The sequence below is a fragment of the Martes martes genome (assembly GCF_963455335.1).
Source record: "Martes martes genome assembly, chromosome: 6".
NCBI classification, from domain to species: domain Eukaryota; kingdom Metazoa; phylum Chordata; class Mammalia; order Carnivora; family Mustelidae; genus Martes; species Martes martes.
The window spans coordinates 71227163-71244501 of NC_137893.1; the positions used below are offsets into that span (position 1 = coordinate 71227163).

The following is a 17339-nucleotide window of genomic DNA, read 5'->3' on the forward strand; positions in this document are numbered from 1 at the left end:
TGATATGAAATCTGATTTAATGTCCATCCCTGAATTTTGTCATTAGAACTGTGTTAGTTTTTATGTCTTTGGATGCTCTTTGTCCTCTAAACTTGAGTTTTTCATTTGGCAAAACGAAAGAATATCATCGACCTAGTAAAGTATTTCACACTGATCAAGTATGAAAGCAAGCACATCACAAAGTGCCACAATGAACTGTAGCTGCCATTTAATAACACTTTAGATTGTTTTTGGCAAAATATGTTGATTTGTTTCCATTTTAAGATATTTTATTACTTGTTAATTAAACCTGCATTATCTCATCATGCCTAATCCCTTACATTTGTGTTAGCGTAACTGTTGCCAAACCCTGGGATCGTTTCCTATGATGAATATTTGCAATGTGTCTAACATGAAGTTGTGTTAATTTTCTTTTCTTTCCTTTTGTTTTCTTGCTTCTCTTCAATATCTCTGTAATTGTTTTTATTTCTATAGTCCCCTTGGAAGAAGCACGGGGAGGTGAATCAGAATATATGGGTTCTAATATTGGTTCTGCCACAAGCAAGCTGTAATGATCATGATCAAGGCATTTAATTTCTCTGGAGTTTAGCTCTCCCTTCTGGTACGATGGACTGGTAAAATACATCATAATTGCTCATGGAGACATAAAACAATGTGTACAAAAGTGCCCTGAAACATCTAACACACCCAAAGATTTCTAAAGAATGTTGCTGAGTATTTTCTTAAATTTACCTTCTGTCTTGGAACAGTTCTATTTCTCTATTAAGAGTACTAATTACATGGGGTGCCTGGGTGGATCAGTAGTTAAGCGTCTGCCTTCTGCTCAGGTTAGGAATCCCAGGACCCTGGGATTGAGCCGCGCATGGGGCTCCCTGTTCAGTGGGCGGGCGGGGGAGGGTCCCCCCTTCTCTCACTCCCCCTGCTTTGTTCTCTCTCTCGCCGTGCCTCTCTCTGTTAAATAAAAAAATAAAAATGCTTTTTAAAGAAGTACTAATTACAACAGCAATAATTCGAAGTCAGTTCTAGGAGTGTTCCATTCTCTTAAAAATTGAAATTCTAGCATTCCTGATGCACACAAAGAAGTGGTTTTCAAAATGGTATTAGAAAATAGGCCACTATTGAGGGCCTACCCTCTGTGCAGTCTTGTGGAAAGAATATCTTGAATTTTATTATACAAATGATTTCAGTGATATTATCTACTCAAACACATTCTAAGTGTTCAAGGGCGGACATTCACGTGTCTCTTTCATATTATATTTAATGTATAAGTTATGCGATACTAGAAATTAATGAGTATAAAACATTTGAAATATTTGCATATTTATTTGCTTCTCTAGAGATAAATTTCACTACCTAGTTACAATCTACAACTAAAATATATACATCACCAAGATGAGAGGCCTAAGCAAACAGTGGACACTGTGAATAGTTGATGAAGTTGATATATATGCATAATTTAAATATTATATGCTTGTCTGTATTCATATATCATAATAATTATACCAATTTATCTTTATCTCCCTACATTTTGATTTATTTAGCAATATTATCTAAGAAATTTGGAGCCAAAATGCTTGTGATCTATAAGATTTATGATCAGGGATTAAATAGATAAATCACCAAAGCAAAACTATCACTAAGCGTTATACTTCTAGATGAAGGTTGCAGCAACCTTTAGCTGATTTTTTTTATTTTAATAACCTGTGAAAATTTGAATCCCATCTTCTGGATTATTTGTGAATATTCAATTTATTCCTCAGAGTTTTCAACTCAGATTACAATAGTAATGACTTTTTGAAAAAAAATTTTTTTAAATGGAGAGTTTCCCTGTCTCATTATTTAGTGATTTCAAAATAAAACATTTCAGGTCATTAGATTACAGAGGATTTTTCTAATCACAATTGCACAGCTAAACAATCTTATTGTTTCACGTTGTTATAATTTTGAAGGATAACTTTAAACCCCAAACTAGCATTTTTAAACTAAGTGGATTATCACTGTCTCCTCTTTCTACCTGGAAAAAAAAAAAGCTATATTTGAAGCTGGAATTTAAAACTGGTTGCTACTCTATTTTCTGTTCTAAAGATAAAATTATTATTTAATAATTATTTAATATAAGTGAAACATCTCAAAAATTGCAGGATCTTTAAATACTTGGTGTCACAGATGTTATGGAGTTGTCTATTTTTTTTAAAATCAAGATCTACATAATTATACAAAATTGGAATATATATGCTTGAAGAAATACCATCCTTGGAACTAGGACCCAACCCCTTTGTTGCTGCTGGATGGTGATGTTGACGTCCTCTTTCCTTTCAGGAACACAATTAGAACCCATTATTAAAATTAAAGTAGAAGCACAGCAAACAGAGAAGGATGGGCCATGAATGCCTATAATTACCCAAGCAAAGTTCTCTAATGGTCCCTCTGCATTTATAGTAATGTTGGTCAGACTTGAGGATAAGTCCATTAGATCTACATATCCTATCAATTACATAATTCTGTAAATGTATTACGCTAGGATTGACACTGTACAGTCAATGGCAGCTCTGCTGGATTGATAGCTCTGCTGGTGACTGTGACATTTTGCCTGATAAGGAAGGAGTGCAAAAGATATGAGAGGCCAAATGCGGTCCCTCTGTTTTCCTCAGTGAAAGTGAGTGTTGAACCCTGAGTTTTGAGTATATTGGATGGTTCTGGAGAATTCTCTCAGCCACAGTGAATGAGCAGGTTCTCCATTCTGTGGCCTAACCCTTCTCAAGTACACCAGCAAGCAAGAGTCGTGTCATATTATGGCCAACACTGGACTGACTAACCATAGGTTATGAAGAAATTTAATTTGTTCTCCTATATTTGTTATTTTCCAGTATATTTCCCATTAGCTTCTTTTTCTGACACCTTTTGTTGCCAAAGGATCTTCAGTTTTGTGTCCATCCAGGCTCATGCCCTAAACTCTGGAAATGTTTTGATCACTAACATATATTGACCCAATTTTCCATTTAATAGCTTTTATCAGTATCACTTAAAATTCAGTGTGCTCTTTAAGGAAGTTCTCGATGTAGACTGCAGAGGACTGGAAAGCACACTGACTTGAAACTTAAAGTTCCAACTCTGATACTTTAATATTAGGACTCTGAGAAAATTAATAATAATCAGTCCTTGGATTGGACTCCTCATGTTCAATCATTGTTTCAAGTGCTTGGTGAATTTTAATTTACATAATTCTCACAACAACCCTATAAGAAGGTCCTGTTATCACAACTAATGTTGAAAGAACTGAGACACAAAGAGTTTAAGTAGCTTTCTTGGAGTCACACAGCCAGAAAGTATAGATCTCAAAATTTGTATCAAGGAATTCTAGCTCCAAAATTGGTTCCATAATGCTATTTTTCCACTTGGAGTATTTTTCTTAATCTGTTAAATGGGGGTAATATTTACCTTATTGGACTGTATGCTGCTATATCTAGAATATAGCAGCCTGTTTTATTTTATTTTTAAGGATTTTATTCATTTATTTGAGAGAGAGAGACAGAGACAGAGAGAGCAAACATGAGCAGAGGGAAGGATAGAGGGAGAAAGAAGCAGACTCCCCACTGAGCAGGGAGCCCCATATGGGGCTCAATCCCAGGACCCTGAGATCATGACCTGAGCCGAAGATGGATGCTTAATCAACTGAGCCACCCAGGCATCCCTAGTAGTCTGTTTTAATAAAATATTATTATTATATTATTATTATTTGTTATTAATATTTTCTTTTGTTAAATGTTCTTTTTTTCCTTCTGAAGGAGTAGGTTTGTTGGAGAGGATGGTAAGGATTTCAAATGGGATGAAAACTAGGAACCATAATTTCCATGAGGATTTTTTTTTTTAAGATTTTATTTATTTATTTGACAGACAACAATCACAAGTAGGCAGAGAGGCAGGCAGAGAGAGAGGAAGGGAAGCAGGCTCCCTGCTGAGCAGAGAGCCCGATGCGGGGCTTGATCCCAGGACCCTGAGATCATGACCTGAGCTGAAGGCAGAGGCTTTAACCCACTGAGACACCCAGGCGCCCCTCCATGAGAACTTTTAAACTTAGGGACAGAATAATTCTGTTTTTAGCTCAGGGTACTCATTGACTATAAAAAAAGACCATTTTCACTGGCAGTGTCTTGGGTAAGACCTCATTCAGAATATAAATAACTTGATAACCCCTTTACATTAAAAGACTGTAGCTGATAGATTTAATTTTAAAAATCACTAAAAATTTAAGTTCTTCAAGCATTATCACAAAATTTAGAAATAGCTGGAAAGTACCCAATATAATATGGACATTATTAAGCACTAAGTTTACCTATTTTTTAAAGATTTTAAAAATTTATTTATTAGAGAGAGAGAGAGAGAAAGAAAGAGAGAGTGTGTGCAAACAAGAGAGCATGACTCGGGGGAGGCCCAGGGGGAGGGGGCGAAGCAGACTCCCACTGAGCAGGAAGCCTGAGGGGATCATGACCTGAGCAGAAAGCAGAAGAAGCACTAAGTTTACCCTTAAGAAGAGTTTCCAAAAAGATCCCTTTCCTAAAATTACCATTATTTACAATTTTTTACTAGTTCAGAAAGGCTGGTTTTTGTTCAACATATTATGCCCCATTAAAATAATAACATTTATGAGGCAGTGGTTTAAGGGTGGTCACTCCAAGGGAATGTGAATTAGAGCAGCTGGAAGAGAGTATTCCCCTAAGAGATAAGGGGAAGAGGCAGACAAAATATACACTCTTAAAAGTCTTCTCCAAGATTCCAAGATTATTGTTCTAGGTGAATAGTTAGAAACTTTTTTAAAAGTAAAGAATAAAAACTAGATGACTGGAAAAATTGTACGAAGTTTCATTAACCTTTTTTAAGGTTTAGTTTATGCAAAATAAGGTACCTATATCACCCATATTTCGATATTCATATAATTCAAATATAGTTATTACCACTATTAACTGTCTTAGTGAGATAAACTGATATATATGTCATACATATATATCATATCTGTATGATAGCATATGATAATGTGATAAGTAATGTGATAAACCATGTGATAACAAAGGAATAGGATGGGTGTTGAAAGGTTAGCTAGATTTATCTCTTTTACTTTTTCTAGAAGTTTATTACTTGCCTGACATTCATAAATAAATAGTGTGAGACTGGGACCCAAATGAGCAGTAAATGTATTAGTGATTTTTCAAAATTACTCATTTATTTATGTATTTACTTTAAAGATTTTATTTATTTATTTGACACAGAGAGAGCACAAGCAGGGGGAGCAGCAGGTAGAGGGAGAGGGAGAAGCAGGCTCCCCACAGAGCAGGGAGCCAATGCAGGTCTCAGTACCAGGACCCTGGGATCACGACCTGAGCTGAAGGCAGACGCTTAACCAATTGAGTCACCCAGGTGCCCCCAAAATTATTTAAGTAAACTCTACACCCAATGTGGGGCTCAAACTCATAACCCCAAGATCAAGAGTCACATTCTCCTACCACTGAGTCAGCCAGCTGCCCAGTATTAGTGGTCTTTTTACTACTGTATGAAGATAAGTGTATGTGTGTGTGTATGTGTGTACATGTAGGCATGTATATACGTTTGTATAAAATAGGTCTGTCCTTTACAGTTGTTTTAGAAATTCTATTTGAGTTCTGTCGCTTAGATATTAAATCACCAGAACCAGAAGTAAGATATTAAAAATTCTGCAGAATAACTAGCAGTAACTTTAAATATTTTATATTTAGAAAAACTCATATTACCTTCCAGAGAAATTCATGCATATATTTATTATTTATTTATGTGTGACGAGAGAAAGAAACATTCTATATCAAAAATGCATTTGCAGAACTGGATGCCCAAATCATTAGAGAGGTAAGTTGGTTACTCACTTATTGGATGGAATATTGAGTGGACAGGCACAGGGCTGACAGTCTTCAGAGGTTCCTTTACTAGGATCACCATAGTAACCAGGGAGACATTTATTGCAGTATGGGCCACCTGTGTGATTCTTACAGTTCTGAGGAAGAAATGCACATCAAAGATTATTATTTCAGTCTCAAGCATCAACATATTACCAAAAATAGATCTACAGAGTTATTAGTCTATTCCCTGTTAGGAAGAATAATTTTCCACATTAAATAGTCAATTTTGCAGCTGGGAAATACTATTGAAAATTAATCTAATATGTAGCTTATAAACTGCACATAGGTTTCAGCATATGCATACTTAACAAAAAACTTAAGTTCCTCATAATTTTTTTTATTATACAAATCTTATTTCCTTTTTCTGTTAGTTTTCAATTTTCTTCATAGGAAATACATGTGATTGTGTGTATGTGTGTACAAGTGCATAGTTACAGAGCCCTAATAATATATATTTAATAGAAACTGTAGCTGATTCTAGGTAAAAGTCAATTGTTCAGTTTAAAACTGTAGACTTAATGAGAACAGTGGCTACTCATACAAATCCTCTGGGACAATGATGCTCTTACCTCAGTGATTAATTTGGACCTCAGTGGGCTCTGATGATTTGGACAATACACTAACATATTACATCTCTGAGGTGCCTGCTTGGCTCCTAATTAAACCATGAGAATACTGCAAGATTTTTAAACACATCAATATATAATGAAACCACAAGGCACATAACAATTTTTCTCCAAAACTTTTTTTTTTTTTAAGTGAAACGGCATTTTTCTACAAAGTAGTAATTTTGGGTCCAATGTCCTTTCCAAAAAAAAATCAAATTACAATAATTTATATCTAGATTTCTTCATATTAGTTAAAGTGTATTTATCAACTCAGGCTATGTTCACAAAAGGCTGGTATAAGGGTGAACAATCCAGTTAACCAAACACTGGAATTGTCTATAAAGCTTTCAATAGCACAATCTGATAAATTTTTATGTTTTGGCACCATGTAGACCTAACTTCTTCCCCCTCCAATGGTACAATAAAATGTAACTAATTGCTTTTAAAAATTGTCCAATATGGATTTATTATGACTGAAATACATTTTTATTTTTATAACCATATAAAATTAAAATATTTTTCTCATGTTAAAAAGAGTTCATCAGAGCTTAGGGGTACAAAATCTTTATCTTTATGATCATTAATTAAATATGCAGAAGAAATACCGAAAATTTAAATTCCCTTTAAGGATAAAGCAAATATTTATCAATCTGGATGACCACTGGAAAGACCAGCCTAATTTAATGAAAGGTCTGAAATATTATTACATCAGTGTATTTTTTAAAGAAGCTCATTTTAATTACATTTAATTAATGGATAATAAAAACACATAAATAAACACATGGTTTTAAATGGAGCTTGTTAAATTCCTTGGGGAGAGGGACAACTTCTTTATTGAGTAGAAGATATTAAATCAAAATCCAACCATTTAGCGCTCTGAATCTCTCACAGTCTGTAAAATGAGGGAGTTAAATCCTATGATTTATGAAGTTTTCGAGCTCTGAAATCCCATGACAATTTCATCAACTACAAGTGAATAGGTATTTCTTTAGTATCTAAACCTATTGAAAATAGGTTTTTCTTTAAGGTACTTTAATTTCTCTCTCAAATACATATAGCAAGCCTTTTTTCAAAGAGAGCAGAGGCTAACTTCTATATAGCATGTATACAGATGGAGTGTACAGAACATGGACCAATGTGAAGAAAGGCCTTCTCCTCTTTGACTTCATCTTTGTATTAATTCCTTTTGGTTTCAAGCTGAATTAAGGTTAGCTATTACTAAAAAAAAATGTGTATTTTTTGTAATATTCTTTGCATATTGTCATGATCAAATTACAACTTTTGAAGACTTAGGGGTTTTAAAAAACAATATCATGAAATTAATTGTCTTAATCATGTTTCAAGGGGTATTTCTACTGAAATATTTCTACTGAAAATCTTACATAACCCAGACAGCCTCCTTTTCTCTAACTACTGATCTAAAAGAAAAAGAACATCTAGAAGTTGCTTATATTTACTGATGTCCTATTTCTTCTAGAGGACATCATAAAATTAGTCTTCACACTTGAATGTTTTTGCAAGTGAGACTATGAAACAGCATTAGACAACAGTACAGTGGAAATCGGAACTGAAAAAAGATGAGAAGTATTCTCTGATGGGCTGGATATTTTCACAGGTGTCCTGATCTAAAATGCTTTCCAAATGTCCATTCACAGCACTTATGACAATAACAATGAGAAGGGGCAAGTATACAATCTTCCCATGTGGCTTTGAATGTTTCCTGGGTCACTTCAAATGTACTTTGAGTTAAAACGACCTTTTGATATAGATCCACACTATAACAGAGGTCTGGATTTTGATCTGATATCAAAAAAAGAATTTCAGTTCATTTCTAATCACATTTCAGACCAAGCCAACTGAAAAGCAGTTTATCTATAAATTTCATTAATTCTCTGTTTAATGCTAGGGGAAAAATACATAATAAAAAAGGAGATGAAATGCATATAAGTAAACATTAAAAATGTCTTTAATGTGCAACAAATATTTTTCTCTGCAGATCACATTAGAAACAATATGCTCAAATGGGGTATTAGCACTTACTTCATTATCAACATCATTTCAGATAAAAGGCATTTGAAATTCTCCAGAAGTATCTTCTTACATTATCACATATTAACCAGCCATCATGGAAAACCGAGAAAACACCAGATTCTACTTCTATTGCAAGATCTCTATTGTTTCCCTAGGATTCCTTCTGTTATTTGAAGGTGGTCTCCTATTTTTTTCTTCATGAAACGGAGTCAATAAACAAGGTTTCAACAAAAGATCTCAGATAATTGTTGCTATTGGAAACATTATAAGTCTGGGATTGTGATCTATTTAGTTTGTCTTTTTAGATTTAAATAAAGCAAATCCATATCAGCTTTGGGCTGAATAGTACCTAAAGCATGTTAGCAAAGCGCTTAAAGGTAACTCAACATTTTTCCCAAGGTACATTTTAAAAGACGTGTGGTATAATTAAAATGAAAATCGCTTAGTCTCTCTATTTTTTTAGTAGGAAAATCTACTGATCCACAAATTAAGGCTATCATGCTTTATACTGCAATGCAATTAAACAAAATCTTGTAGAGAGAAAACAGAAAGAACATCAATAAACCTAAATGCCAAATTGCATTGAAACAAAAGCCCTGAATTTTCATTTGGGGTTTTTCCCAGAAGCTTTTAAGTGGACAAGAAAGGGGGTAAAACTGATCAAGAGGAAGAGAAAATATTAAGAAATAGAGATAACATAGTCTGCCTTAAATTCTACAGGGAAATGAGAATATGATATCCTCCTAAATTGGCACTGTTTCAAATTGTGTTTCTGCAAGACTAATGAAATGAGAAGTGTCGCTTCAAGCTTCATGCCATGTCAGACATTATGAAACGAACATGCCCTTGAGTTCACCAGAATGGTCTATGTCGCATACATTCTCCAATCTAGAGGTTTCTTAGCAGGATGAGAAGTGCTGGCCTTTGCAGAGATTTTCTTCTGCTGAAAAGTTTAGACTTAATTGCAGCAGCAAGGACAAGCGGCTCTGGTGACTATGTACCACATATATTTATTATTTCTTAATCTATATATGATACTTTGTTTTTACTTAATTGTTGAAATTTTAAAATAAAAAACACACAGCATACCCTCATTTTTTTTCACTGTGGAAAAAACTGAATTATGTCTATTATAAAGATTATATTTTGTATTTTGATATTATGGGGATACAAATCATTTCCTGTTATAGAAATAGAGACTATCTTTGATTGATTTATGGAAGGGATTGAAGCCATATATCTTCATGGTAGATAGGTATCCCAGTCCATTATATTTTATAATATATCTATGTATTATATATTATATTTTATAACATATCTATATATATAATATATATTATATTTTTATAATATATCTAATTCTAATTCAATTCTTAGACTACTATTGATAAACATTTCCTAATACTTTTTAGTCCGGGAGACCACATATGAAAGAGCATTGTCAGCTGTCAACTCAGTTCAATACAAAGACCCCTGTTGAGTCACTTCTTGACTCAAGTGTTTGTCCCACAGGTACAGTTGAATTGTGGGGCCTACTAAGCTGATTTTAGCCTTACCAGTCAGCATACCCAGAGGAGAAAGCACTTACCAGGCATTCCCCGGTGATGTCATCACAGGATTCAGCATGACCGAAGCACTGACATGGTTCACAGATGCCACCAAAAATAGTTCCGTTCACTCGTCTGTGCTGAGGCCAACAAGACTAGAAGAAAGATAAGGTTCCAAGTCTTAGGGATTTTTTTTCTTTAATTTTGTTTTTTTGTCTTTTTTCGATAAAATATATATATATATATATTTAGGTAGCACACTCAGCAATCATGCTCACCAAAGTGTTGTCATTATTGAAACATTGTTATAGAGCTAGATCTGACATTTGGGACTTGATACTGACCTTAGTGTTACTGGCAGGTATGAGATTAGAGGAAGCATTAACTTGGTATCTTTTCTGAAATGGTAAAATAAAGAAGAGATATAAAGAACTGAAATGTGACAGTCTCAAAGTAAAAAGCACAGAAAGGAAAATAGGAGAAAAATTACTGAAAAAAGGCAGCAGACACGAAAGGACTTTCAGAGAACCTCAGCCGAAGAGAGCACCTAATGTCATCCCAATCAATGTTGATTTTTCTGGAGTGTGTTCCTTTACCCACATAGAACTGCCCTGAACTTGGTCACCTGGCAATCATTTGGAAGAAAGGTAGTGCCCCCCCCCGACATTTGATCACACACACAGCTGACTTCTACACACAAGGAATTCACCTCTTTCCTTCTCAATTCCCCACATCCTAGTATGTTTTCTCCAAATGACATTAAATAGTTCAGGATTTATTTACCACATATTCCCTTGATATTTTATTGCATTATTCTACCAGAACTCTAGTTATATTCATCATTCCCTTTTTAAAGTGTGGAATACTGTATCATACAAAAATGGAATTCTGATTCAAAGAAACATTCGGGTCTTAGAACTTGGTGTCAGTGTCAACTCTAGGTCCACTATCAACCTTGACTAAGTTTCCCTTCCATGGGGGTTGATACGAACTGTACGGGATGCAAAATGGGGGGAAGGCAAACACAACTGCCCTCTAGAAGTTTGTGGTCTCTCTCAAGTTAGAACTGCATTTTGTGGGTTATTTATTATATTTCTGGATGGTTAACTATAACAAAATATATTATGAAAAGACCCCCCCCATTTTTTTCCAGTTGAAAATGGAAACGAGAAAAACCACTAAAGTAATAAAATATAGAAAATTGTGTTGTGTACTGTTGGAAATGTTCTTTCTGCCTCAGGGTAAGAAGACTCTTAAATTTGAACATCAATAACAAACACATAAAAAAGGGTCTGCTGATACTTCACATCTGAAAGGGAAGCAAAAATGACTTTCCTCTTAATTTGGTCAGTACAAAAAAGGTGTCGATTTTCTATCCCTCTCTTATAATTTCTCCTCATTAAAATTTTTGCCAACCTAGCTTCATTGTAGAAGAAATATCCTCCTGTAATATGTATTTCTAAAAACTGGTGAAGCAGCAGACCCAGAAAGGGTAGAAATTAAGGGTGTTGATAACAGGGAGATAACTGGTCAACTGTTTCAGGACAAATATTCATTGAATTGTCATTCGTAAGCTTTCTGTATACTCTGCAAATGTACTACTCATATCACATCCTCATTGAGTCCAAAGCATCAGCAATATCTCCATTTGTATTTCCATTCGCCATATTCCCCTCTAGAACAATGGGATGGGGCATGTGAGATTCTTACTCCTCTCAAAGGAGTATTACTATACTTGTAATCTGCATTCCATTACCTGTTGTCTTTCCAGAATTCTCTCTCTCTGGGCTGCATCAATAACAGCTTTCTTTTCTACCAGATCACTACTATCATCTCAAAAATATGATCCAGTATCCCCATTAAAAATTAACTAACTAAAGTGACACAATTACTTCCCTAATGTGATGAAATTATTTCCTTAATATCCCATAACTTCCAGTTACCTACCTGTTTTTCTTTTTGGTATAACTAATAAAGAAAGTCTTTTCTTCCTTACTTCACTCTCATGCTTCATTCCATTCTGCTCTGTCTTGTGCTTTCGCCACTCAGTTAAAACACTTCAGCTATATTACCACATTCCTGGTAGCCAAAGCCAGTGGACAACTCTATGACTGCCTGACCTCTCATCAACACACGGCTTAGCTGACTCCTCTCACCTTCAAATGCCCTCTTCTCTCAATTTCCACAATATCACAGCTCCACTTCCGCTGTAGCTCTTTGCTTGCTCCTCCGCTTTAACCCAACTTCTCATTGTCAGGAGTTCTGAGGAGCTTTTCTCTTGATCACTTTCTCTTTCTCATCACACTGTCTCCTAGGTAATTTTATTCAGTCCCATGGTTGATGATCCCTTCCAAATACGTATCTCTAGACCAGAAACGTATTTCCAATTCGAGGCCTGCATATTCTAACTGTACATTCACATCTGTACTTTACACTTTTCAAACCCTGTGTTTCTAAGATGGACTACTGATTCTGTCCTCTCCCCACAGCTATTCCTCCCCAGTCTTCCCCAGCTCAGTAAATGACATCATACCCAATTGTTCAAGCTGGTAATTTATGACTCATTCTTAAACTCCTTAGTTCTTTAAACTCTCCCCTGGTATGTAATCAATCGATAAATCCTACTGGTTTCACCACCAAAATATATAGAGAGTAAACCCATATCCTTCTCCATCCTCTGCCATTAGCCTACAACAAACCACAACAGCATAGTCTACCATAACAGCATGCTCTACCACAGTAGCATATCAACTATTCTTCCTCGCATTCTTGCCTTCCTATGGTATGTTCTTCGGACTGGAGCCATAAAAGCTTCTTCAAATAATGAAACACAGATCATCTGACTACCCACCTTAAAATATTCTCATCAATTTCTATTGCACTTAGAATAAAATCCCAAATTGTTATAATGCAGGCAAAGCTCTGAATGGTCTGGTTCTTCCAATCATGTCTCATGCCACTCTCTCCCTTTCTTACTAAGCTCTAGGCATCGTTGCCATCTTTCAGGTCCTTGTGGACTCCGAAAAGCTCCTTTCCACTCCTTCCTCATATACTTCCAGCTTCTTCTACGAAGCTGACTTTCTCATTCTTCAACACTCAGATTACATATTTCCACTTCAGAGAGCCTCTCCTGACAACCCTTCATAAAGTAGCACCTCTCATCTACTCCTCCAACACCCTTCCTTAGTAGTTGTATCAAGATACCTTGTGAATTTTCTTCATGGCATTTATTACATTTATTTAAATTTTTTCTCTGGCATATTATCTAGCCTACCACTAAAGGTAAAGGTAATGTCCTTGAGGGCAGGGACCATATTTGTATTATTCATCACCTTATCATTCAAATCAAGGGTCTTGATTGTATCAAAATATATGATTATCAGTATCAGTTAAAAAATATATTAACAGTTCCATGATGTAGTTAATATTATTCCCATCATATAGAAAAGAAAGCTAAGATTTGAATTAAAGTACTTCTTTTCCAGTACCCCACTTTGCTTTGATTTGCTCACCTGTCTCACCTGTGAAATGAAATGAATTATGATGGTACCAGGAAAGTCAGAAAATATTTGAAAGATTAAACTGTGGAGTGATTTATAGGAAGTTGGGTAGAAATGAGAAAACAAGATTTCGAATCAACATTGTCGCTCCAAATAAAGTAAAAGAGAATGATATTATAAAGAGAGGTTTGACCTGTCTTTGGCAACCAAGAATTATGACATTCTAGTCTTTGTAGTTTACTCAGCTCTTAAGTGGTTTGTGGATATTGGTGATAGCAAAGCTAGCGTGACTAGCCTTATGAACTCAATAAAAAACAAATGAAATCAAGAAAGGATAGGAATGAATAATAGCAAGTCTAAAAATTGGACGTTTTGATGAGGAAAAGAAGGAACTGTTAGTGGAAAAAATGAAAAAGAGAGAAATCCCGGAGTTCCAGAATTCATTGTCTCCTGATTCAACTAAATTTCTTTTGGGCTTCCAAACACCTTTATTTATCAAACAATTATTGTGTAAGAATCATAGGAAGCTTTCATTTTCCCTCCTCTGTTTCTTTGACTCTTTCATGCTTCTCTCTTTCTACCTAATTGTTACCATTAATTTAGCATCCAATTTGAGGTTTTTGCACGCAGGGATACTTTCAGTGATGCTGCGCTGTACTGGAACTGCTCACCTCTTTGAATGATTATTGCACTTACGTTCTGTACCACTTACTGGTCCTTTAATTATATAGTGCTGAGGTCCAATTTTTCATAGGTGTTTGTTCTGGCTCTCTAAATAGATGGTTAGTTCTCTAAGGACAGGGATTATGATGTTACCTTCTAGATAATCCCCTCAGCATCTAGTACAGAATTTACTAAAGACTCACAATAAATACCTTTGAAGAGAGGAACGAATAAGCAAAAAACAGCCAACTGAACAATTCTAATATTCAGTTTTATATCAACGGACGTTTGGAACTCATAAAGATGAAGAAGAGTACATGGAATAATGAATCTAGGGATAAGTATTAAAGGAAGAATAGAATCAAGGTATTTATTATTCCAATTGAAATAGGAACTTAAAGGTTCAAAGGGAGCTTTCTGGCTTGAATAAAAACTGGTAGGCTCTTAATAAAAGAATATGTTTCATCAAATACAGCATTTTTTTTTTAAAGATCTTATTTATTTGTTTGACAGACAGAGATCTGGTAGTCAGGCAGAGAGAGAGGAGGAAGCAGGTTCCCCGCCGAGCAGAGAGCCCGATGTGGTGCTCAATCCCAGGACCCTGAGACCATGACCCGAGCCAAAGGCAGAGGCTTTAACCCACTGAGCCCCCCAGGCACCCCTACAGCATGTATTTTAAATGTAAAATCAAATTTAGGTTGACAGAACAAATTTATTTCCACAATTATTTTTCTCTTCTTTAGATGAATTTTGTAAAATCAAGTATGTCAATGAATTTCATTTAGTTTTATTTCTAGATAGGTGAATCCAAGCCTCGTTAAAGAAAACACATTTGTCATGAATATGACTCTAAATCCTGTGTATCCTCTAAAAGCATGCATTATTTTAGAGCACAAAAGAACTGACAAAGCAATGCCTAGAGTATTTCTATAAATGGTTTAATGGGATAGTGTGTTGAAGTGGAACATCTTGGTACACTCAAATGATTCCTTAAAGGCACCATTTTTAAAGAATTTAAGCTTCTATTTATCTGCAAGCCATGTCCTCTATCAGAAAAATTTTTTGACCAGGTTTCAAGTAAAGCCAATTTCAAACTACCGAAAAAAATACATGTAAGTCCAGGAAAATGATTACCTTAAAATGACACATTGTGGTATTAAATAAGAAATGTTAATCTTATTACAAAACTAGAATATTGGGGCAGCAACAAATATCTCAGATTTTAGGTGTTAAGCAAATCAAAGCCATGTAGGAAAATTTCCAGATCAAGGTATTTCTTCCATATATTATATTCTTGGCATTTTAAAGATTGCATGCTTCAGTTGCTTGCCGTTTGGTGTTCTTAGAAATAAAGTAGAGAAGGAGTGTGATACACAAGATTAAAAACCAGAGGCAAGGGGAAAAAACAGTGTGAGTTCCTGGTAAGTATGGAGATAGAAATGAAGGGAAATAATTTTGAAATATTAAATATGCTTCTGCAATCATTCATCTTATTTTATCAACCAATTAAATAGGAAATAAACACTTAGGAAAAGATCAGATTTTCAGCTGTCGTAAGGTAAAAATATCCAAAACAGAAACATCATTTCAAGATGACATAATGTGAGCAGTATGCGATTTGAAAGCCAAGATTTTTGGCAGACACTCAAGTTTCTTCTTTAAGGAAAACACTATTATTTATTTGTGCAATCACTGATGGAAGAGCTAACCTACTTATAAAACAGTGTATTGAAAGCAACGCGGGAGGAACTTGGAATGCGTTGAGGATCTATTCCTGCAAACTTACTTCGCAAGAGGAACCCGTGTATCCAGGAGGACACTGACAAACTTCCACAGCTGTGGCGAGGCTTCCGTCAGTAGCATAGGGCACCGCGGATTCAAGGCCCACCGAGCCTAACCTACAGTGGGAAGGAAAAGAGATGGTACATAGCTTGAGGACTCCTAGAGAAACAAGAATGGAAACACAGGTAAACTGTCTGTGTTGAGAAAGACGGCCCAGAAATATCCATAACTTGAAGCTCTGGTCATTCCTTAAGTCTGTCCAGCGCAAAGCGCTCGCCAGCACTCCCACTCTCAGATGCTGAAAAGATACGAGAATATTCCTGCTCATGTCTTGGGTTCTGGATGTGTTTTAATTTCCTTTCTGGGGGGAGATAGTTTAAAATAACACAGTTGAAGGTGTTTTTAAAACAGAAAACATTCACATGATGGTTCGGCTCACTTTAATATTTAAACTAGAAAAATCGAAAGAAGACAACATTAATTATCCAGCTCAAGCTTTTAAACTGGAAGGAAAGGGGGGCCTGGGTGGCTCAGTGGGTTAAGCTTCTGCCTTTGGCTCAGGTCATGATCCCAGGGTCCTGGGATGGAGTCTCACATCAGGCTCCCTGCTCAGCAGGAAGCCTACTTCTCCCTCTGCCTGCTTCTCCCCCTGCTTGTGTTTCCTCTCTGGCTGTCTTTCTGTCAAATAAATAAAATTTTAAAAATAAATAAAATAAATTGGAAGGTAAGATGGAAGAAAACAAGGAAGCTATTTTGACTTCTTTTTTCTCAGAAACAAATCTGCACATTGATAGTTAAAGGTAAGAGTTTCTTTTTTTTTTTTTTTTTTTTTTTAAAGATTTTATTTTTTATTTATTTGACAGAGAGAGAGATAGAATCACAAGTAGGCAGAGCAGCAGGCAGAGAGAGAGGGAGAAGCAGGCTCCCCACTGAGCAGAGAGCCCGATGTGGGGCTTGATCCCAGGACCCTGAGATCATGACCTGAGCCGAAGGCAGAGGCTTAACCCACTGAGCCACCCAGGTGCCCCAAGGTAAGAGTTTCTTTTAAAAAAAAATTTTTTATGTTATATTAGTCACCATACAGTACATCATTAGTTTTTGATGTAGTGTTCCAAGATTCTCGTTTGCATACAACTGGAGCACTGGGTGTTATATGCAAAGTGAAACTTTCACGTGCTATTTTTCTTAAATTTGTTTTTGGCCTCAATTAAAGGCATTGTTCTCTGTATCTGTGGGTTTCATTTTATCAGCATTTCTGTATAATCCAGTGATTTTAGCAGAGTG

General features: G+C 35.5%; 1 protein-coding gene across 2 annotated transcripts in view; it reads right to left on the reverse strand.

Annotated features, from left to right (window-relative positions):
- LAMA2 (laminin subunit alpha 2) overlaps positions 1-17339 on the reverse strand; it is a gene marked incomplete at its 5' end in the record, with an annotated part of 635124 nt that overhangs the window by 260085 nt on the left and 357700 nt on the right. Inside the window, 4 exons of one of the 2 annotated variants that reach the window (XM_080805461.1) lie at positions 5892-6019; positions 10152-10265; positions 10455-10508; positions 16060-16171. In XM_080805461.1, the coding sequence (XP_080661587.1) occupies positions 5892-6019; positions 10152-10265; positions 10455-10508; positions 16060-16171 (408 nt within the window). The remainder of the gene's footprint in view (positions 1-5891; positions 6020-10151; positions 10266-10454; positions 10509-16059; positions 16172-17339) is intronic. The other variant, XM_080805462.1, reaches the window with a different exon arrangement.